General features: G+C 46.0%; 1 protein-coding gene across 1 annotated transcript in view; it reads left to right on the top strand.

The window, feature by feature from the left end:
• The first annotated feature begins 516 nt into the window (after positions 1–516).
• Positions 517–23,787, top strand: part of SH3TC2 (SH3 domain and tetratricopeptide repeats 2) — a 43,567-nt gene continuing 20,296 nt past the window's right edge. The window contains exons 1-8 of the mRNA XM_081137011.1: positions 517–708; positions 10,099–10,197; positions 13,868–13,995; positions 16,381–16,486; positions 18,090–18,233; positions 19,310–19,511; positions 20,255–20,328; positions 21,484–21,679. Coding sequence (XP_080993137.1) covers positions 657–708; positions 10,099–10,197; positions 13,868–13,995; positions 16,381–16,486; positions 18,090–18,233; positions 19,310–19,511; positions 20,255–20,328; positions 21,484–21,679 — 1,001 coding nt within the window. The 5' untranslated portion in view covers positions 517–656. The remainder of the gene's footprint in view (positions 709–10,098; positions 10,198–13,867; positions 13,996–16,380; positions 16,487–18,089; positions 18,234–19,309; positions 19,512–20,254; positions 20,329–21,483; positions 21,680–23,787) is intronic.

The raw sequence follows: 23,787 nt of genomic DNA, 5'->3' as shown, positions 1-23,787 counted from the left end.
CACCTGTAAGATGCTGGGCTACATCAGACGATTTCCCAGATTCCTTCTGACCAAGACCTTGGGAGCCCGGGTTGGGGTGTTGCACCTTCACCAGAGGCAGTTGGCTCATTGATGCTGCTGGGTCGAGGTGAGATGCTGCACCCATAGCTCCCGCTTCAGCTTCACGCAGGTAGCCCAGAGAGAAGCTGGGTGGGGAATCCCTTTCCTTGTGGCAGGCCAGTCAGTGTGGGCCAAGTCAGCCAGCGAGGGAGCAAGAACAGCAGCCTGGTTCCTGGGATGCTCTCTGCCCTCCTCCTCCGCCCTGGCCTCCCCCACAAGAACCAAACTGTATATCTCAGTCTTAGAATGCCAGGAATGTGCCACAGCCTGATAGGCATGAAGCGATCTGCAGAGAGGCAGGGAGGAGCTCTGCTCCCAGCTGAGGCCTGGCAGTGCTCGGGCTATGGGGCCTGAGGGCTGGGCAGCCCCTCCCTTCCTCCCTGGGCCTCCTGCTGCAGCCCGGATTTCAAAGGCTGCATTGTGCATTGAGCCGGGGCCCTGGTCCCTCATGTGCCAGGGAGTAGGTGGGAGGAGGAACACCGTGGGGAGGCTCTCTCCTCCCAGTGCTCTTCTGGCTGGTGTTCCCAGGGTCCTCGCCCGAGGAGGATGGTGAACACATGGGTGGCTGCTTCTGCATCCCCAGGGAGCCGAGTCTGTCCTGGGGCCCAGGTGAGTTTCCTGGGGGGCCCTGGCCTGTCTTGGCTGAGGTGGGTGGTCCAGTGAAGGCTCAGGGGTCTGCTGGATTGGGGAAGCTGCTCTTCTAAAGACAGGGAGATGGTTGTACTTTCTGGCTCCCTCCTCCCTCCCACTGTCATTCTTTGTTATTCTGACTTTGTAAAAAGGGCTGAAAGTTCTGGAAGCATCTACTTTTCCTGAACAGAGAGGCTGCAAGCCTGCTCTGCTAGGAGCTAGTCCTACTCTTGGCTGCCACTCCCAGGGTGTGACTAAGCCCTTCCTTCCTCTCTTCCCAAGATTCCCCAGGTCAGGAAGAAAGCTCGGGCTGCGAGTTCCTCTTGGGGCCCATGAGTGGTCATAAACTTGGCCTCCATCCCTCAAATCCTATTTTTGTCAGGGTTGCTGTTACTGGGGAAAAAAACAACACAACAGGCCGTTTCCTGCCTTCTACCTGTTACAGTGTGATATATTTTTTTGGTACGACAAGTTGAAGCCACGGAGAGTTGTTGCTCTAAGAAATTACCAAGTCATTGAGACTTGACATTGGGTAACCAACCATCCCCGTTTGCCTGGGATGGGGGACTCTCCCAGGGTGCAGTCAATGCTAAAGTTGTGACAGTCCCAAGCAAACCGGGATGGTTGGTCACCCTAATGCAAGCTCCTTACTTCTCTTCAGAGTAGGACCAAGGTGAGGCCCTGTGGTCTCACTGATTTATCAGGATGAGCAGTGGTTTCGGGGTGGGGGTGATTGCATTGGGGAGCATCACACAAAGGGATGAACCATTCCTAACCCTAGTTGGCATACCATGTCTCCCTGGATCACTGCCATGGTTCCTTGAAGGGGGAGCCCAGGGGAACCTCTAGACAAGGCTTCCTACTCTCTGACAGATGATTTCCCCCCGGGAGTCCTGTTACTTGAGCTCAGCAATGTCAGAGTGAACGGGAGGTAGGCGTGTTCTGCTTGCTTTGCTTGAAGTCCCAACCTGGGCACCTAGGCACTTCCTGCAGGGAGAGGCTCATAGACAAACGTCACCCTGGATCTAAAAATTATAAGCAAACAAACCCCCAAACAATGCCACTGAGGCAGGCATCATCACGGTTAATCACCTGGCCTTGGAGGCCAGAATGCCTGGCTTTGACCTCAGTTCCCTGACTTGCGTTGATCAATTTACTTAACCGCTCTGTTTCAGTTTCCTCATGTGTAGATTTTATGATATGACTGTGTTTTTCTCATAGGGTTGTGGTGGCGATTAAGACTAGATGTGAAACACTTAATACAGCCTGGTACACAGTTAATTAAGTACAATAACTATTAGCTACATTAATTACATTTCTATGGCCCTGGCACATCATGCTCTCTCTCTAGGCCTCCGTTTGCTCACCTGTAAAACGAGGGGGCTATAAACTTGGCCTGTGGAGGTTTCTCGGGACCTCTGCTCCTGCTCCCTGACCTCCAACTTCAGATGGAGCAGCTCTGCTTCTGTTTGGTGTCCTGTCCTTCAGCCCAAGATTTCATGTAAAAGAATTCTGCAGCTCAAACAGACAAGCCAATATTGAAGAAAACATCCTCAAAGTTTTTCAACACTATCATTCCATTATTTTATCGGTCTACCTGATTTTGCTATTGGTAATTGGTTGGCGTCCTAGATTCACTTTCTCACCAAGGGTCATCTTGCTTTTTATTTCTATTGAGGCTTTTTAATGACGTCCCCCGTATTGTTCTCCATCCTTGTCAGGGCCTCTTCCTAGGGTGGTTGGTAGAAGTGTTGCAGGTCTGAGGCCAGCTGATATAAACATCCCCTTCTAGGTGCCCCTATTGATCCTAGGAAAATGGAACAAATTCTGAGACACATCCTAAAGCGACTTAATGATTGTGTGACTTTGGACAAGTCTCTTATATTCTTTGAATCTGTTGAATGAGTATAAATGCAACAGGAGGCTTTGGCTAGAAATAAAAAATATATAGATTTATTCAAAGGTCTTAGGGTTTGCAAACTGAAAGCACAACTGGGCAATACCAGGAGTGGTCTGAAGCAGCAATTCTTGAGAAAACTCGGTCCTGCATTCTTAGACTCTGGGTTGGTCCTGGATGCTGATCCTCTAGATAACCAGTGGTCTGGATATTGGATGTCAGGTGGTCTGGATGTGTGAACAGTCTTTCTTTAGTCCTTCAGGGATAACCAGAAGGTTACCTGGAGGTTTGATGAATATCTGTGTATTGACGCAAGACTGGAAAGTTTAGGTTCCCAGGCTCATTAAAACAAGAACAGAACCATTTCCTCATACCTCAGCCTACTTGATTTTAGTCATTTAGCATCCTGACTCTAGTCACTTCATTTTATTTCTGCACCCGATTCCTCAAGCCTCAGTTTTCCTGCCTGTAGACTGGACTTAATGCAGTATCTATTACATGGAGCACTCGTGAGGGTTAAATGAAATAACTCATCTCAAACATTTAGCACAGGGTCTGGCTTCTGATAACCCCTCAGTAGTTGTGGGCTGTTTTATTGTTAGCAGATAGGGGTCACTCCAGCATCCCTCCTTCCTAATTCCTGACTCCTCTGGAGCAGGAGTCTGTGCTCACGCTCCTTTGGCTGCTTCTGCCATTGTGTCTGTTCAAGCGGGAGTGAACAGCGAGGATCAGTGGTCCTCGGGGGCAAGGGAGGCAGCAGAGGAGAAGGTCCTTGAAGAAATGGAGCCCTGGCTGGCTGCCCAGCTGGTTTGCTGCCATGTGACACAATGACTAAGGTCGATTCTGACGCTACCAGGAGTGCTACATTCTCATGTGGGGATGCTGCCTGCAGCATTCGTTCCCTGTGAGGTTTCTCATTTGCCACATAAATCTCCTGATGGCACATGGTGAGAGGGTGAGTTTTTGGTCAACTGCCATCATCGCTGCTAACTTCCTGTACCCTTAAATGTTCTTGCCATTGTTTAATAAACTACAGTTGCTCACTTAGGACTACAGAGCAAGCCCTGTCAAAGTTTGTCGATTTAAAAGCCTCTAGCATGTTCCCCTTATCTCCCACACATTCTTGAAGAAATTTGGCAGGCTTACACCTTAAACCGTGGGCGTGGGAGAGACATATTTGCCTGTATTGATCATCAGTGTTTTTAACTTTCCTTGCACCCTTTTGGTAAATATTAATCATCAGTATAATAATAGGAGATTGAAGGTGAATGCCAACAATAATAAATGATGTTTCATATTTGAACTTTAGAAAACTCTATTATTAGTATGCTCAAAGTATTAGAGAATATTAGAATAAGCCCATCTAGCTTTAGTAAGTTTCTACTTTATGCCATATTAGCTTCAGAACTTCTTTCTCTTTCTCTTACGTTTTGAAAAAACTAGACATTACAGATACAATTAGGGTCTCCCAGCAGTCCTTCCCAAGCACATCCCCCTTTCTCTCCCCAAAGCCAGTCACTTGCATGAATTCAGTGGTTTCGGGCTTTTATTACATACCCATTGCCAAAAAAACAATCCTTTTGAAGATTTTTAAAACTTTAACAAAATGATATCATTATGCAACTTGCCTCCCCTCCCTCACCCCCCGGCATTATTACCTAAGCTATATCCATGTAGACAGATGCAGCTGTAGTTCTAATTTGACCTATAAGTGCAACGTGGGCTTGCACCATAAAACTGCTGGTGGTACAGGAGGAAAAAATATATGAGTGGAGAGAAAAATCATGTAGGGAAATGTTTACTGTTTAGCTTTTTTCTTAAAGTTGAGGATGAGAGAGGAGAAATGGGAGTGGATTCTCATTTCCAGCAAGTTTCTGTGAGTTAGATGTTTCCTGGATTAGAGACTTTAGACCTCAGATTTCTGAGGTCAGGTTAATAGAGAGGAAGCAGCAAGGTCTGCACCCAGTGACCTGTATGGCCCTGGACTCTGTCACTGACTTTCTGCATGACAAATTACTGTTTCTCTCGGGGCCTTAGGTTCTCAACAATAAAATTAGGGGTGGAACTAAGTGATCTCTTAAATCCCTTCTAGCATTTATTTTCTATAATTATTGCCTCTTCCTCATTTATACGTCTCATACTCATGTCTTCTCTTTTCTTACTTTAAAATATGTCATTCACTCTATCCCCATTTTTCATTTGCCAAGATCACAGTCCACACTCTCACAGTCCCACCCATGAATTCCCATAACAGTTTTGTTTGTTTTTTAAATATATCTTAATTGATTTCAGAGAGAGGAAAGGAGAGGGAGAGAGAGAGATAGAAACATCAATGATGAGAGAGTCATTGATCGAGCCCACAACCCAGGCGTGTGCCCTGACCAGGAATTGAACCCCGATCCCCTGGATCCCAGGTCCACGCTCAACTGCTGAGCCACACCTGGCCGGGCCCCATAACAGTTTTTTAGTTGGCTTCCTTGTCACTCCAGGTAGAATTTCCATTTTCATTAAGCCACTGCCACACTCAAGAATGTCTTATTGCTCCCAGTTTCCATTCTAATTCCTCTGCCTTCCTTACAATACTGTCCCTATCCTGGCTCTACTATATCAATTTTAGCCCCATGATCACCTGCCTCTCTGGTACGTACAGGCTGGCCTCTGTCATTTCATGTGCATGCAAAACTTGTCCACCCCTATCCTGCTGACCTCTATACTGGCAATCCTGCCACCCCCCCCCCCCATATAAATGTACCAAAAAAATAAAAAGGGAGCCACAGACTTGGGGATAACATTTGTAAACCATATATCTGATGCTTATATACAGAACATATTTTAAAAACACCTCTTATAACTCAGTAATGAGAAAATAAACAACCCAATTAAAATGGAGCAAAATGTTTGTACAGACACTGTCATTCAGAAAATATATGGTGACAAATGAGCACATGAAAAAAAAAAAGCTCAGCGCCATTAGTTATTGGGGAAATGCACATTGAAACAATGAGACAAAACTGTGCACCTATAAAATGGCTAAAATGAAAAAGACCAATATAATCAAGTATTGGTGAGGAGATAGAGCAACTGGAATTCTCACACGTTGCTAATGGGAATGCAAAATGGTATAGCCACTTTGGAAAGTAGTTTGACAGTTTTTAAATAAATCTCAGTGTTTTCTGAATTAAGTGTTAGTAACTTTTTCTAATAATAAGAAAAAAGAAGGTAGCTTCCAGAAAGTAATTTATTGATTCATAAATGAAAAGTCCAGAGGTTATTTGCTTTAGGTGTGACTTGATCAGGATATCCAAATGATGTTATTAGGAAGTTAGCTCCCCTAAGCTCTACTTGTAGTGCGTTGGCCTCAGCCTCAGACAGGCTTTCTCCCTGTGGTGGGCCCCATAGCACCACGCTGTCGTATTCACAGCTTCAAGTTCAGTGGAAAGCAATCTTCTCCTCCCTAAGAGTGCTGATGAGGGTCCTACGACCAATTTCCATCAGCTTAACTTTGGTTTCATGGCTATAGCACTGCAGAGAGCTCACTTCACTTATGCTTGAGTCATGTGACCACTTTTGAGCTAGGGATGCATGGGGTCAGCCTTACCTGAACCACATAGTCTGGGCTCACACAGGTCACATGGCTAATGAAGAGGTCAGCGTTTGAGTCTGGGACTGTCTGATTGCAGAGTCTTTGCTCCTAGACACCACTTTACCTGCCTGTAGTGTTAGAAGACAAAGGCATGCCTGTTACAGAATATTTGGAAAGTAGACAAAAGTATAGGAAAGATCATTTAAAATGACTCAGCAAGAACCACCATGGACCTTTTGGGTTATTTCCTTTCAGTCATTAAAATCATATTTTTCCTAGAGTACTTTATTCTGTATGATAGTTTAGTTTTTTTGCTGCCTTCAATAGTGTCTCATTCTTTCTCAAGACCCAGCTCAGGTCTTGAAATTCCTTCATGTTGAAATATAATTCCATGTGTGAAAAAGCTTTGTAAACCATAAATCCTGTGTAACTATTAACTGCTCTTCCTATTTAAAATCTCGCTCTCATGTTCCAGATCCTTTATTGTTTCTCAAGGAGCTGGCCTTTGGCTCATGGGTCCCAAGGCATCCTGTGAATTGGCTGTCACTATGCAGGCTAGAGGATATCAGAAATCCCCAAGGTGCTAATTAAAAACACACATCTTCAGTCTGTGTGTTTTTGCCCTAGATATTCTGAGGTAGAGGAGGTAGAGAAAGGCACCAGGAGTATTTTTAAATGAAAACTCCTATTAAAATTTACCATTCACACAGAATTGTGCATGAAGTTAGATGTGTACAGCTTGTTGGATTGTCATAAGGTGAATATATCCATCTCTGCTGCTTCCTGTGACAGTAACTCATTTGTTCTCATTGCTGCATTGTATTTTATTGTACATACTACCATTCACTTATCCATTCCAGTATAGGTGGACATTTCCATTGCTGCCAGGTTTTGGCTGTTATTGTTACTGCTGCTCTGAATATTTTAGTAGATGGATTTTGTTGAACATATGTATGCACTATTTTGGGTATATACCTAGGAGCAGAATTGCTGAATCTTATGCATGTGTATATATGGATATGTTCAGTTTGAATTGATACTGTCAAAGAGTTTTCCAAAGTGAAAATTTTCAAAACTTATTCTCACACTTGCCGTATATGGAGTTCTCATCTATTTGTAGCCTTACAAACACTTGGTCTCATCTGCCTTTTTCATTTTAGCCAGCCTATGTAATTGTGTTTCATCGTGATTTTAAATTTCATTTTTCTGATGAGCTTGAAAAAGCTTTTATAAATTTATTGGCCATTTGGACATTGTCTTTGATAAAATGCCTATTCAAGCCTGTTGCCCATTTTTCTAGAAGGTTGCCTACCTGTTAAAGGTTGATTAGCATTCTTCATATATTCTGGATTTGAGCTCTTTGATGAGTATACATATTGTCTGTACTTTCTTCTACTCTGTCACTTATCTTTCACTTTCTTAATTACATCTTTTGATTAACAGAAGTTTCTAATTCTAATGTATTCCAATTTATCCTTTATTTCTTTTGTAAGTAGTCTTTTTCCATCCTGTTTAGGAAATCACTGGCTACTTCAAGTCATACAGATAATTCTATATTTTTCTACAAGTTTTTTTTGTACAGGTATCTTTTACAAAACAATCATGTTGTGTAAAACTGTGCAATTTTCTGCTCTAAACCTCACATATTTTTAAGAGCTATGCAACCCACCCTCCACTCCCCAAACTAGGGCCACCATCCTGGCCTTCCTCCTTCAAGGTGGACTCACTTCACGGGTCCTCATCGCCCTACAACGGAAACACTCTCAGAGCTTGCTGAGGCTGAGTGTAAATGAGTGACCTGACAGGGTGGGGATCATGGTGGCCGAGAACAGATGCCCGGTAGAGGGGCAGCAACCACTCAGCCTCAGCTGACTGTTGCCACATGAGAATGAGGGCCTCAGGCTGTAGATCTTCCAGTTCTCAGAGCAAAGCCAAGCATCAGAGTTATGCAAAATATCCTGATTTCTAAGTGACGTCAAGCAATTCAAATTTTTAAAATTCACTGTGTAGAGGGGGAAGAAAAAAAAAGGAAAACAAATGTTTATGGGTTTTCTGTAGCCTGTGGCTTCTGGTCTACCAGTTTCCAAACTTTGTCCTAGAGTAGGACCACAGGCTGCCTCTCCAAGTGTGATCCTGGGACCACGTTAGAAATGCAGAACCCCAGGCTTTCAACTGTGGAGGCAGCATCTGCATTTTATTAATATCCCCTGGTATTCACATGCACGTGAAAGTTTGAAAACCACCAATGTGGACATATGGTTCTTAATGCTGACTAACATTAGAAGCATTTGGGGAACTTAAAAAAAATACCTGTGGCTGGGCTGCACTGCAGACTACATAGTTCAGCATTTATAGAGATGAGGCTAGGCAACTGTGTGCTTCCCATAAGCAGCCAGTGTTGCGAAGCACTAATTAAGATCAATCCCTCATTTATGGGTGGGAAAAGTGAAATCTCAAAAAATGCGTACATGGACTGTCTTGCCTAAAGTCACTTAACCAATGTATGGGAGAATCTGATGGTGCTCAACCTCCTGTCTCATGATTCCCAAGCCAGTGCCCTTTTGCTACAGTTACTTTTGGTTCCTGGGGGCAGAGCTATTAAATGATTCTGTTCAACCAGAGCTCATTATCGCCGGCTTTGCAGCTAAGCTGCTTAGCTCTCCGCACTGAAGCCTCCCGAGATTTACTGGACGCCGAGCTGTGAGCAGGTGGGCCCCTCCTTCTGCCTATTCAAGCCCAAACCCATTTCATTCTCTCGGTTCATCACCTAAACAGTACTAACTTTTCATTGTAAGAAATGGAAGGTCCTCCTCTTGGATCTCAAAACCCCGCTGCATAGGCACAGAAGGAGGCAGAGACTCCACGCAGCAAGATGAGGATTGGGGTTTGGTGTGAACCGCAGCAACTGGATGGAGCCTGGCTGCTCTGTCACGCTTCATGCTTGGGCTGCAGCAGCAGCAGCGACTGTCTAGAATACAAACCCGGTGGGTCTGCTGGACTCGGGCCCACCACCATTGCACAAGTGAAGAAACGGGGAGCATTAAATGAGTTAAACAGTGGCTGCCAAGATTGCAAACCCCTCTTTTCAGGACCAGGTAACATAATACTCAGACCCCTTGAGCAGTGTCATGGACAAAAGAACAGAGTAATGTGTTAAGAACTTGAGTTCTCGCGTAGGCCACTTTCCACCGCCATACTTGTGAAATTCCTTTCTATTCTTTTTAAAAATATATATATATATCTACTGCCTCGTGCTTTTTAGCTGCACTCTCTTCTCTTTTCAACTCTCTGCCATCAAAATAGCCTCCTCCCTAACCCTGGTTTGTGCCACAATCTTCTTTTCATTCCAATTCTACAGCTTCAAAGACAGGAACATTTGGAGAGCTGGGGACGAGAGACGCCCCATACAGGACTCTATTTAGTGGGCAGACAGAAGGACAGTCTGGGGACAATCACACATTTCAGGGCCATTGCATCCATGCCCCAGCCATCTCCCCAATGATGCCACTCTCCCTGGTTCAGCTCCAGTGCTTCTATTATCCACCCACTGACCTGAAACCATGCTGTAGTCAGATCTAGAATGACCTTGTTGGCTCAGCACAGATTCTGTACCTTCAGTGTCTTGTGCCATGGGACTCAGTCTGACCTGTGGGTGGAAATCTGTTGTTATTTTAATAAAGTGGGGACACCCTGACTGTTGCATGATTGAGATGGCATGTGTGACAGTGTTTTGGATAACAGTTGAGTACTAAATAATTATAAGGCAATAGTGATAGGATTCTCCCATGCAACCAGCCCTGGAGAAAAATTGTCACTTGACAAAAACTTGCAAGCCTTGCTTATAACTTGCTTATACTCTCACAGTGATCTTTCATTTTATCTCCTCCAGGTAAAGAAACTCTTTCCAAGGACCCAGCCGTATCGAGTGAGTTTATAGCCTCACCTGAAGACAAGGAAAAATGTTTCCTGCTACAGAACATGACTCCAGGTATGTAAACCCCAAAGATAAACCCTATTTAAAAAACATTTTCCTTGTAGAATACTGCAGTAACCTCCTTGTCTCTCCCACCTGCAGGCTCCTTCCCTCTTATCGTTTTTAGGACCACTACAAAATGCATCCTTATAGGCACGACCTTGACAGTGACGTTCACTTGCTCACAAATCTTCCAATGCTCTCTATTGTCTACGAGATTAAGTTAAACCTTCTCAGGCTGACATTCAAAGCTCTTCACAGTCTGGCACATATTAGGAGCTCCATACATATTTGTTATATTAACAAAAGTATATCATTGGTTACATTTTAAAGTGCTGAAGGTCGGGGGTAATTTTAAAAAAATAATTATGTGTTCTACACGGTAAAAAGAATTACATGTACATAGCTGGTGCTCAGAAAATGTTGTAAATAAATACAGGAATAGTTGAATAAATATCTAGAGGTCACATTTGTATTCTATACAGTACTTGTACATGGTAGGTTTTCAATAAATATTCATTGAAGTAATGAGTATGTGAATAAAGGGTTGGATGTGTGAGGTGATTGGCTGACCAGAAGGGCATCTGTATGAATCTTTCAGAGGCAGAAAAAGATTTTGAAATTAATGAGAAAAAAATCTCACTCTCAATACACGCCCCTCACAAGGTTCCCCTCCAGAGACCTCAGTGAAGCTGGCAAAGGGAGAGTTGTCACCAGAGAGAGCTCCCCCTGGGCTGAACCTTGTACCCGAAACTGAGGATAAACCTGTAGGAGACTCAGCTTCTGTCATGTAGTAAGAGGGACCGTTTTTGAGGGCAAACTTTGTATGCTCTTCCCATCCCATGCTCACCTCTAGGAGGTGGCACCAAACTCCCCATTCTGAAGGTGGCAACAGAGTCTCAGAGAGGGAGGCAACCTCCCCCCGCCACAGCGAATACGTGATGAGAGAGGAATTCAAACCCCGGTCCTTGTTCAGAACCACGATGCCCTGTGCCCCCTCCAAACACATACTTCTCTCCGGCAGACAGAGTAGGCTTGTGAACAAGGTTTGAATGACGAGTGTTCTAAAGGACATAAGCCATGCAAATCCACATTGTGTCAGTGTCGTACCAGGTTCTTTCTTTTCCTGATTTCACGTTCTGTCAAACTGCTTGGCTGACAATAAGCAAAAGCTGACCCTTCATTTCTTCCTATTGTGTCAACCTGCTTATCTGCCTGTCAGCCAGACCATCCCCGCCAAAAGCTGAATCACCATCTGCTGGTTCGTGAACACAGCGGAGTCAGCGCTTTGCCTTATCTGTGCCTGAAGGCCAGTGAACGAGGGGAATGTGTAGGTGAAACCGAATCAGCCGAGGCTGAGCTTGTTCCTCCTTCGGTGTTTTCTGCCAGGGTGCTGTTTCCAGGAAGGTCACAGAGAGAGAAGGGGAGACTCCGCTCCCTCTGCCAGCTCTCCTTCATAAGGAAGAGTTGCAGACAGAATCAATCAGATACATTATCATGATTAAAAGACTGGTTTTCAGAAGGACTAAGAAAATGACAAAATGCACTTCCGTTTGACCGAGGGTGAACCTGATTCATCCCCCCACCTGGTGATGCAGAGGATCCCGCAGTGGACCCAGGGGCTCTGCTCTGAGTATCAGCACTCACTGGTGGAGATCTCAAAAGCAGTTTGCTTATTTAAATCCTGGTCTTTCGAGTTCCATATCCAGGGATTCATGTGCATGTGTGGCAAGGGGATTTACATTGAAGGGGCTATTATGGGAGAAATTCCAGGGGGGAGTTTGCATCAGGTTTTGCAAGGACAGAAGAGACAATTTGGGTAAAAAGTAATCACAGACTCAGTCAAGGTAACTTCTGGTGTGACAGATGAGGGCAGTGAGAGCAGTAATTGCTGGAGCACTGGGGTGGGGGTGGGGTTTGCGAAGGGCAACAGCTAATGCTTAATGTGTTTAGTGAACATTTAGTATGTACCAGGCACTGAACAAAATCTTTATGTACATAACCTCATTTAGTAAGTCTCTGAAAACCCCCGTGGGGTAGGTACTCTAAAAGCCAGTTTGCTAATGAGAAAAGCCAAGCATAGAGAGGTGATTAACAGCTCAGGGTGGTACAGTTGGCAAGGGCAGAGCCAACCCTTGAGCCCAGGTCTGTGTCACCCCTCCCCTGGGGCTTCCCCTCCTCCTAGAGACCAGCTGCAGAGAGGCTACCAGACAGAGGAGGGGTGGACCTGGGCTGCTGACGATGGAAAGCCTGGATGAGATTAGGACACAGGCCAGGGAGGAAGCGAAGGGAACAAACATCCCACCGAAGTTCACACCAATGTCAGGTCAGTTGGGCATGTTGTACCTGGGCTGGTCTGAAGCCACAGCACGTTCAGGACTTCTGGGTTAAAGACAGGCCTTTCAGCCCTAGCTGGTTGCTTAATGGTTAGAGCTGCTTAGAGCTTTGGCCCACGGACTAAAGGGTCTCTGGTTCAATTCCTGTCAAGGGCACGTACCTTGTACGTCGGTTGCAGGCTGGATCCCGGCTTGGTCCAGGGCGCATATGGGAGGCAACCAGTCGATGTGTCTCTTTCATGTCAATGTTGCTCTCTCTCTCCCTTCCACTCTCTCTGAAAAGCAATGGAAAAAATATCCTTGGGTGAGGATTGAGGAAGAAAAAAGACACGCCTTTCAAAGGCAGGAGTCCAGGGCTGCCCTGTGGACCCAGGCAGGCCAGTGTGATAGGGGCCGTCTCTGATGTGCTCAGGAAGTTACAACGGCCCTGGCAAGCTTGGGCCAGAAGAGAGACTTCTGCGATTATCCAGCTCAGCACCGTCTTGGTTTACTGTGTTTGATAATTATTAACAGCATTGCTACTTATTGTCTAAAGAAGACACATGGCAAAGTGCAATTATAAGGTGGACCTCCTAAGTGTGGCCTTTTCCAAAGGCGGGCCCCACCCTCCAACTCCATCACTCTGCTCTTTACCCTGTTACATTTTTCATAGCACTTTTCTCCATCGGAAATTATTGTGTTCATGGAACTGGTTACTGGCCAAGAATACAAGTTCCATGAGAACAGGGACCATGTGTGTTTAGTTTCCTGCTGTATCCTGGTGCTTAAAACAGTGTCTGCTCACAGTATTGGATGAGTGAATGTGCAATTTTAATAGTTAACCCATTACCCTGACAAACAATAAATGCTTATCAGAAAGAGACAGGCTAGAGACGACTTATGTATGTATAATGCATAAAGGATATAATATGTATTATATATCATATATTCATATATAAATACATTTTCATAAATATATAAATAGTTCTAAACTTTCAGAAGTTATCCTCAGGAAGGATATATATCCTGGCTGGTTCTACAGCTAGTGCTTAATGTGTTTAGTGAATGTTTAGTGACAGTGTTGGCACTGTCACCTCAGTGCCAGGCAGCGTAGGAATACACCTGGCTCTCAGCAGAAATAACCAACCCAAGTGCACCAGGTCCTAGGGTTCCCAAGCATTCCTGGAATTCAGCATTTTTTTTCTGGGGGACAGTTTAAAGGAGGTGCTCTGAGTTTCATTAAGCTCGCCCGTAATCTGTAATTAATGAGTACGCCTGTTCGGGGGTTAGGTGTGAGAGACACTGGCGCGCATCTAATTCTTTCCTGCCGCTTATTGCAGCCCCAGCCTCCTCCCTCTCTTCTCTTCCAGACCTGACGCTCTCCTTCAGCGTGAGGAGCCGCTCCAGGAGGTGTGTAAATGGCCCCTTGCAGGAAGCAGCCAGGAGGCGGCTCTGGACGCTGGAGAACGAGACCCAGGAGGTGCGCTTGCTGTTTCAGGTGAGCTGTGCATCCGCTGCTGCAGGCTCCCAGCACCTAGGACACCCCCCCACACTCCCCCACCCCCGCCCCGGAACAAAGTGGGCCCTCTACAAAACATCTGGCTGAACAAAGGAATGACCCCTCCGCTCAACAGGAGGGCAGGAACTCAGGCTGGGGGAGGCCCTGGAGTTGCAGAGTCAGAGAAAACTTCCTTTCACATCTGCCCCTGTTGTATGATCTTCCCAAGTTACTTAACCTCTGTAGAACGGGAATCATTATAATATCTACCTTATTAAGTATACTTTAGTCTCTGCATTCATTTGATACAATTAGCCTGTCAGGTAACAAAAGACCACATCTGTTCTGTGAGGAGGAGTGAATGAGACGGTGTCTGCAGAGAGCGGCTTGGTGCTCAGTTGGTGGTGTGTGCCCCATACATAGTACATCACTTATAAACAATAGAGTGGTTTTGGTTTTGTTTTAAAATTTTCAGAATTCAGGAACTTGGAAGCATTAGCTGCTAACTGGCACCATAGAGTTTCTTCTTTTAAAAAATAGAATGCTTCACGAATTTGCACAGGGGCCATGTTAATCTTCTCCATGTCGTTCCAATTTTAGTGTAGGTGCTGTTGAAGTGTGCAGAGTTTCTTTTCATCTGAGTCACTTTGGGCATGGGCAGGAGCTGGGTTTGGCTCAGCAAGCTGGTCTGCTGGGCTGAGGCCTAGAGTCGGCTGGATCCAGTGAGGGTGCAGCACGCTCACAGGTGACCCCAGGCAACTTGCTCAACCTGCCTCTGACTGGGCCTCCTTGACTATAAAACAGAGACAATCCCATTTCCTATTAAATCTGAAATGCCATTGGGTTATAAAGTGCACCATTATTTTGTTCACCTCTAAGAAAGAAAATAAATGCTGCCAATAAAGTATGATGCGATGCTTCCTTATCTTTTGTTTGAGAAATGGTTAAATGTAGTAGCTGTGCATTTTAGAATGGATTAAGTGTTGTAATTGTTCTCTTTTCCTAGGGTCATTGTGAGAGTTAAAGGAGGCATTGCTCATAAAGCTCTTGGTGAAGTGCTTGACAATTAGTAAATTCTCTGTAGGTCAGCTTTTCCCTGATTACTAGGATCTTCAACCTCCAAGGACCTGGCCTCCTGGGGCCTGCTTGGCAGACACCAGAATTCCGACTTTGCTGAGCGAGGGGCTCTTCCTGTGGATCCTTCTGCCCTCTTCTTTCCCCGAGGTTCTCCCAGTTCAGGGATCCAGGAGTTGATCTTTGATGGTGGGATCTGGCCTAGGGGGACAGGGACTTTCTGATCATCACTCATTACTGTCAACTTCAGAGGCTTGGGCAAGCAGCAGAGACAGATTCTAGGGGAAAACCAAGTTTGGGCAGTGACTCAGGCCTGTGTTTTCAGGTATTAAATAAAGGGGGGGGGGGGGGGCTGGCAGGCCTCCTCTTGCTCTGTCTGTGAGCGTGTAAATGGGCACAGCCTTTTTGGAGGGCTGTTTGGCTCCTGCATTTTAGGACTGAAAATGTGCATATCCTTGCATTCCCAAGGACGCTTCTCGAAATTACTTGGTTCTAAACAATCCAGGACGTGTACGAAGGTTTCTGTACAGGATGTTCATCACAGTGCTGTTTCGGATGTTGAAAAAGAATTACAACAACTCAAATGTCCAACCCCAAAGAAATGTTAAGAATGTTAATACAACAATGGCATATGTAAGCGTTAAAAATAATGTCAGTTCTTTAATGACATGGGAAATGGTTCACAAAATGTGGTTTAGTAACAAAAATTTACAAAACAATTTAAATAACTTGATGCTATTTATATAAAAGTAGTTACATAGAAACTCATCTATAAGAAAAAAGACTCAGTTAATACACCAAAGTGTCAATATTGGGCGTCTCTAGGAGGAGAGATTGTGGATGATTTTTATTTTTATGTGCTTTTTCTGTTCGCCAGCTTATAAAGATAATCAGTAGACATAGATTCACAGTCAAAGGTGCCATCCATAATTTCTCTTCCCTCTCCAACATTTTTTTTTTTACACAACAGGTAGCTTTTGCTGCACATAGTTCTATGCCGTTTGTTCGTTTGTTTGGTTACTGCCATTGTTCCACTTAACAGTATATATTTGGAGGATGTGTCAGTGCAAAAAGAATTTCTTCATTCTTTTTTATGGCCACATGATGTCATAATATCCCATTGTCTGGATGAACCATAACTCATTTTAACCAGTCTCCTGTGATGGACATTCACGTTGTTTCCTTTTTGTGTGTGTGTGTGATATAAAATCCAATGCCACAATCGAGAAATGCATACAGAGCATTTTGTACTTACGTGGGCTTGTTAACAGGACACTGTCATCTAGCTGACTTGCCATTCTCTTTCCTCAGGACCTCTCAGCCAGGTTGGTGGGCATCCAGTCCCAGCAGGCCCAGTTCCTCATCACCTTCAAGACCATGGAGGAAATCTGGAAGTTCTCCACCTACCTGAGCTTAGGTACGGCACGGGACAGGCAGGCGGAAGAGCACCTACCCACAGGTCAGCCAAGCTGGAGGGCTTGACATGAAGGACTTGGTTAGACTCGGATAATTAAAAGAGGTAGAGCCCTTTTAAGAGGTAGTTAACTTTCAAAATATCACAAAATGCCTGAACTAAATTGAAAGCACAGATCAACTATTACTCTAAAATGCCAGGGGCAGCACTTATTTGTGTTCGGGCAGAGACTTCCTTATTTGACAATCAGCTGGCAAATGGACTAAATTCAAAGTACTTAGATAGATGTGAACTTGATGGTTTACAAAAAGGAACCAGTCTTGAGTAAGATTCAAAGTAGCTGCTTAAAATAGCAAAGTCCCAGATACTTTATTCCATATCCCTGGAAAAGAGCTAAAAGAAAGGGGTGAAGGAGTTACCTGCGAACGGGCCTCGGCCACAAGGTTGTCGGGAAGGTCGGGAGGCTCTTGGGCACAGCACCGTCCTGCTGCCGGGGACGGTGGGTTCACCTGCCTTCTCCACGGAGACTGAGAAGTGACAGGGAAGCGAACTTGCAAAGCAAAATCAGGTAAGCGGAGGCCACTTGAATTGACACACATTGTACACTTCCCAGAAAATGCTGGACTCTGTGCAGACTCGCACAGGACTCAGCCTTGTGCAGAGACTCACGGCTTCTCTTACAGCCGCGGTGCTTTTCTGTTCTCTCCAGCACACGTCTCCTGTGACCGTCAGAGGCCCTCAGTTTCAACATGTACTCCATAGACCAGTAGCACTGGCTTCACACGGGACATGTTAGAAAGGTGGGACCCAGGCCCCACCCCAGGCCTACTGAACCAGCATCTGTAGTTCAGCAAGGTGCCAGGTGACTTGTGTGCACAGCAAAGTGCGAGAAGCACAATTAGGAGGAGATACACAAGGCCTAAGTCAGTACAAGGAGATGGGTTTTGCCACTTAAGAAGAAGTCCCCAAAGAAGCAAAATTTTAATACAAATACTTCACACTTATTGGCGTGTTTAAAATACTGCCCACAGTTGTTAGAATTCTGCAATTTGCAGTTTCTAGTCGAATTTTAACACAGGAGAGCTTACTGGGCATGGATAAGGCTGAGGGTCAGAGTAGGGACATTGAAGTAAGTCCTGTCTCCTTTGTGGGCCCTGGAGACACCCTCTTGCGCACCCCCCCCCCCCCCCCCCCCGCCACTGCATCATCAGGGGGACAGGAATTTGAGCCTCAGGTCAGGAGAACTTTAAAGGAGAGCCAGGAATCCCCAGAGTCAACACTGTCATCTTGGGGAGTCCTCTGTGGATACATTAGGAAAAGGTAATGGAGTTTGGTCATCTCATTGTGCATTTATGGAGAACCATAAACGTGTTGAAAATGGTAAATATCATTTAAAATGACGTGTATTTCCCAGCAGCTGCTGACAAGAATCAATTCATTCTGGAAATCTTTAAGCTACCCCTGTCATGCCCTTCTGATTCCAGTTGAATGGGGCTGAGCCAGGGATCAGAGTCTGGGCGGGCGTGTGAGGAGGGAGCTTGCTCACCCTCCGCTGTGCTCAGCTGCTGGCATGTCGCTCAAGAGCCTTGTGGCCTTGGCTTCCTAGGCTATGTGTCTGCGTGTCTGGAGCATCTTCTCTTCGACCACAAGGACTGGCTCAACTGCAGTTTAGTGGAGGACGCAGAGGTCCAAGTGTCTGTAGATGAGAAACACCTGCAGACAATCTACCTGGCACTCCTGACTCAGGAAGGTGAGTACGGAGCCGGGTGGGGGTTAAGTGTGAGGCCGCAGTTATAACTGAAGTCTTATCTGGATGTTTATTATCAAGGTCCCTGAAATAATTAGGTTACAAAAGAGGCAAGAACCATTCAAGTACCATAATATTCACAGATGAACCCACCTGTTATATTACCCCAAATACCTCTCTCAGTTTAACCCTGACATCACATGAACAGCTAGGCCGGCCAGTCTCACTGATTGTCTCATGTTGGAACCACTTGGGGAGCTTTTAGAAGATGCCCCTGCCAGGGCCCCGCCCAGGCCAGTGACATCTCCCAAGGTGGGGCCCAGGCTTTGGAATAGCTTGAAAATTGCCCAGGTAATTCCAATGTGCATCAAGATTGAGAATCACTTGTCTAAACATACGATATAATTTGATTATAAAATAAAATTGCAAATCTTGCAAAACCTAAAAGGTTTCATGAGATCAAGAACAGGGATGTTGGGGAACCACTTGAAACTCCCACCAGTCTGTGTACAAGGAAGTACCTGATCAAGGCTCCGTCTGACCAGTCAGCAGTGATGACATCACAGGCACATTAGAGAGCCAGACTTGCACAGAATCGTCTGAAAAATGATTCCCCTTATGACTGCATTGCACAAATCATATAAGAAGGAAAGAATTTCATACTGTGCTACTATAAAATTTACTTAGAAAAATTATATTCATCTGAATTAACGCAATTTATTCTTTGCTAGCCCTAAGATTAAGCGTGAGGTTGCAGTTATAACTGAAGTTCTGTTATATTTTCATAAGTTTTTGTTTCATTCTTTCTCAAGGTGAAGTCCCAATTAAACCTTAGTCTCATGAATTACTCAGCACTTTCACTGTCTAATTTAAGCGAATTCCCTCTTAGTGGCTTTTTTTCTGGTACCAGTTTTCCAGGATCACAAGGCCCTCCTGTAGTGTCCCCCTCACCTTGACCAACTGTGTACTTTTCTCCCAGAAAGAAAAGTGTCTGGGCTGTGGAGAGAAGTGTCCCATTGTGTGATGACCCCTTTTCACTTCCTGCTACTTCTTGGAAGGGCTTTTCTCATTGTCCACAGGCCACTTCTTCTGCAGAGCCATGTGCGCCGTGGCTCAGCCGGCTGAGAGGGAAGGCGAGTGTCTGACACTTTCCAAGGATGAGCTAATCTCAGTGAAAACAGCCGAACGCGGGCCTGAGTGGGAAGGCATGTCCTTGGTGACGGGTCAGCGGGGCACGGTGCCGGTGTCAGCCCTGGAACCTCTGCCGGTCCCTTTCCACCAGTGAGTAGCCACTCGCCTCCTGGGAAAGGGCCCCAGAGCAGAGCGAGGTGTATGCAGAACAGAGCAGGCTTGCCAGACATCCATGCTGCCAGGGAGGGAACACAATCTGGGCGTTTTTTTCGCTTTTATTTTTGTTAACAGTTAGGGTTTGCACAATTTAATGAAATTGGAGACAACTCTCAATTTCAGATGGGCATTGTACCTAAGGGGTAATATACTGCTTAGTCCCCAATGTGGGGACTGGGCACCATTTGTATTATAATCTCCAGGGATTTTACTGCAAATTTAGACCCCCTGGCCCTCCTCAAACCCTCTTAGGGTTAGATCCAGGGACCTGCATTTTATAAAAGTTCCCCTTAAGTATAAAGGGATGTTTTTCACACTAAAATGTGAGCATCCTTGCTGGAAGATTTTGTAAACGCGAATACACATGTGGCAATTATCATTATCCCGGCCATGGACCTGTGTGCAGCTCTGACAGAGTCTGACCATGAGAATGGAAAGGGATCATTTGTTAGTCATTTAACTGACCCACTGATTACAGAGCCAACAGACATGCCAGGCGTGCTCGCCTTTTCACAGTGCCCCATAGAAAGTGAGTTCTCAGTAAATGCTGCCAGCACTGGACTAAGTCATAATAACACTTATTGTCACCACCATCGTCATTGTTCTAATGCACTGCTTTGCTCACTGTCCTCACTTTTTGAAATCCATGTTTGCAAACCCTATGTCTCTATTGTCAGGTGGTTCCTAAAGAATTATCCAGGAATCTGTGGCCTTTCCAGGAAGAGGGACTGGACGGGCTCCTGTCAGATTGGTATGGCTGAGCTGAAGATAGCATTGTTAGGGAGATAATAATTTCCTAATTATTATTTGGAGTCAGTGGATCTGAATTCCTGTCTCGCCCCAGCTACTGACGGGATTTGGGGAAGCCCCTTACTGTCTGTACATGCAGGTTTCCTCACCTGTGAACCGAGAGGCCTCTATCCAGGGCTGTAGATAGAGATGCCTGCAGGAGCAGGCAAAACACATGCATGAGGGCCTGGGTGAAAGATGTCAGGGAATGGTGGGGACCACAGGGATTTAAAGATGTATGCGGGGAAAAGCAGGCTGCTTGTTTTTTTGTTTTTTTAAAATTGAATTTATTGAAGCAACATTTGTTAATAAAATTATATAGATTTCAGGTATATAATTCTACGGCACATCATCTATATATTGTATTGTGTGTTCACCACCCCAAGTCAAGTCTCCTTCCATCACCATTTATCCGCCCTTTACCTTCTTCTGCCTCCTCCCACCCCCTTCCCTCTGTCAATCACCATACTGTCGTCTGTGTCCATGAGTCTTCCTTTTTTTTTCTTTGTTTAATCCCTTTACCCTGGATTCCCCATGTGAGTGAAATCATATGATACTTGTCTTTCTCTGATTGGCTTATTTCACTTAGCATAATACTCTCCAGCTCCATCCATGTTCATAGCAGTGTTATTTACAGCAGCCAAGATTTGGAAGCAGCCCGAATGCCCATCAGTAGATGAGTGGATAAAAAAGCTGTGGTACATTTACACCATGGAATACTACTCAGCCATAAAAAAGAAGGAAATCTTACCTTTTACAGCCGGCTGCCCATTTTCAATCTCTGGGCAAAAAGTTTTTAATTCCCTTTAGAGTTTTGTGGAATTAATCTTGAGTACCTAGTACGTATCTTTTGAATAAGTGAATGAAATAAGCACCCATGCGTACATGCTCATTGTGGCAGTCTCTCTCTGTGTATGTTTGTGTCTGCGCATGTACCCTGTGTACCCCATGTCAATTACCCTACCTCATTCCTGCAAATTTATTTTTTTGGAGGGAGGTGATTTTACTGGTCCTTGAAATTCTAAAGTGTGGGGCCCCTCCCTTCATATTGCCCTGAAAGTCAGTGGGAGGCTCAGCGCTCCTGCCTTGCTTAGCTGACCATGTGCTGTTCCCGCAGGCAGAGGAAGATGTCAGGCCTGGAAGGGCCGCGAGAGGGAAGAGAAAGATGAACTGAAGCTCCGCCAGGGGGAAGGCGTCGAGGTCATCGGCTTTGTCTTCCCCGGGCTTCAGTGGTTCATTGGGAAGTCGACCTGCTCCGGAGAAATGGGCTTTGTCCCCACCAGGAACATAGATCCCGATTCTTACTCCCCAATGTGAGTGTGACAGAGAGACCTTCCGATTCGTCCTGGACCTGGGCCGCCTTCCTCAGGGGTCCCGCCCCATTCCGAGCAGGTTTGCAGGTGAACTTCAGGTTCCCAGGTTCCCTGGAAACATGGAGCCAGAGGAGCACATTCTGACAAGCGAGGCCAACACAGGAATGATAGGAAGGAGAAGATGAGTGACCAGGGAGAGAGTCCATTCCAATCCTTTCAACAGGTGGTCACTGAGGCCTTCCTCTGTGCAGGGAGAGAAGCACAGCCCCGGGAGAAAGGCCTGCTGTTGGGCACCGAGGATGCAGTGTTGGTCCTTGTATTCTGCCACTCGTCCTAATGGAGGGGCCCCATCAAGAGACGTGCACGCACAGGGGCCTATAGAATACAGCTTGGTCAGTGGAGACTCCCTCCCGTGCAGGTCTCTCTGCTGACAGCTAGTAGAGCGCATCTTTTACTCCTGTCTGCTTTCAGTCCAGAAGGGGTGGTCCTGGGCACAGATGGACAGCCCGTTCAACCACTGCATCACAGAGGGACAGAGTCCATGAGTGTGGCCCAGTCTCCCTGGGGTGGGCTCCCTGCACAGGGACAGGAAACAGTAGGGAGCCTGGGCCCAGGAAGTGCAAGAGGGAACACAGGGTTGGCTGCTAACACGGAGACTCTAGACCTCCATGCCAGGAAACCATGGCCTGTGGGGTGTCTCAGCTCTGAACACTCAGACTGGGATCCCTTCTCTTGTGGAAATGAGCCACTGCAGAGAGTGGACCCAGGGCAGAACTCTCTCAAAGCCCTGCCTTTTGTGGAGAGAGGAGACAGAAGGTCATTTTCCCTGCACAGAGATGTGGGAACCCACGTAACTCTAAACAAGAAAGACCACTCAGTGAGCTCCTAGAGGTTGGAGTCCTGTGGGGGTTTGTAGGGGGGAAAAGGATAGCAAGAGAACTTTCATGGACAGGGTGACGTTAGAGTTCAGTTCTACACGATCTGAGACATTTCAACAGATATCAATGGGGAAAGGAGGTGACAGGTGGGAGAGTGAGGGGATGTTGAGGAATGACTCATTTCCTTTGGGAGGTAGGCTGCCAGGAAGGCACTGCTGTAGCCAAGGTTGAACGGGCCATGATGTGGAAGACTACAAATGCTGTGCCAAGGCCTTCCTTCACCTGGCAGAGAATGGGGCACTACTGAGAATGTCTGAGCAAGGTGACGTGATGTGACTGGAACTTCTCTCTAGGAAGCTCTGGCCTTGGCTTTGGGTGAGGCGTGCGTGGGTGAGGGAGGACTTATAGCAGGAGACCAGTGAGAAGGCCGAGGCTGGTGGCACTTGAGAAGGGGCAGGGGATTGGAGAGGAGAGGGCACTGCTAAGGACCAACTGTGTTTGACCCTTAGTGTTTCTATCTCATTGATCTGGATAGAGCCTGAGCAGCGATGGTTATGAAAGTTCTCCAGGTGGGGCCAGTGTGCGGCCAAGGTGAGACCACTGCTCAGACCACCCTCGTTTTAGCGCAGGGGGAAGTGAGGACCCAGGAGTGAAAGGGCTGGACTCAGGGCCTTGGGCCTGGAACCCCAGAATCCTGGCATTCAATCCAGTGGGTGCTTCATCCGAGGCCCTGGAGAAAGGGAGACAGAATAAAGAGATCAGAGCCTTGGTGGGAAGAACCCTTTACAGAGCAGAGGAATGTAGGAAGGAAACAGAGGAGCCAGCTGGGAGGGAAGGCCCAGCACGGGGAGGTGTGATGCTCAACACTGTTGAAGGCCTTTGAGATTGGTCACTAGGGGCTCACTGGTCATTGAGAGGTCACTGGCCATGGGAGGCAGAGTAGCTTAGTAATCAAGGGTTTCAGAGCCAAACTGCCAGAAAGGCATTTATGGCCATGTGAGCACATCCTGTGTCTCCATGAGTTTAACCAGCTGTGACTTTGGGTATGTTTATTTGTCTCTGCCTCAATCCTGTCATCTGTAAAATGCTTACAACATCCATTTTCCTATAGGAATGGCATGAAATTAATTTTCCCATTTTAGCTGCTTAGTGTAGGGGATACACTCTCACCCTGAAGAGCATCAGCCCCTACATCGCAGGGGTTGCACGAGACCTTCTCCTTATTTCCAC

This window comes from Miniopterus schreibersii (genome assembly GCF_964146895.1).
Source record: "Miniopterus schreibersii genome assembly, chromosome: 4".
Taxonomy (NCBI): domain Eukaryota; kingdom Metazoa; phylum Chordata; class Mammalia; order Chiroptera; family Miniopteridae; genus Miniopterus; species Miniopterus schreibersii.
This window is presented reverse-complemented; position numbering and strand designations above follow the sequence as displayed.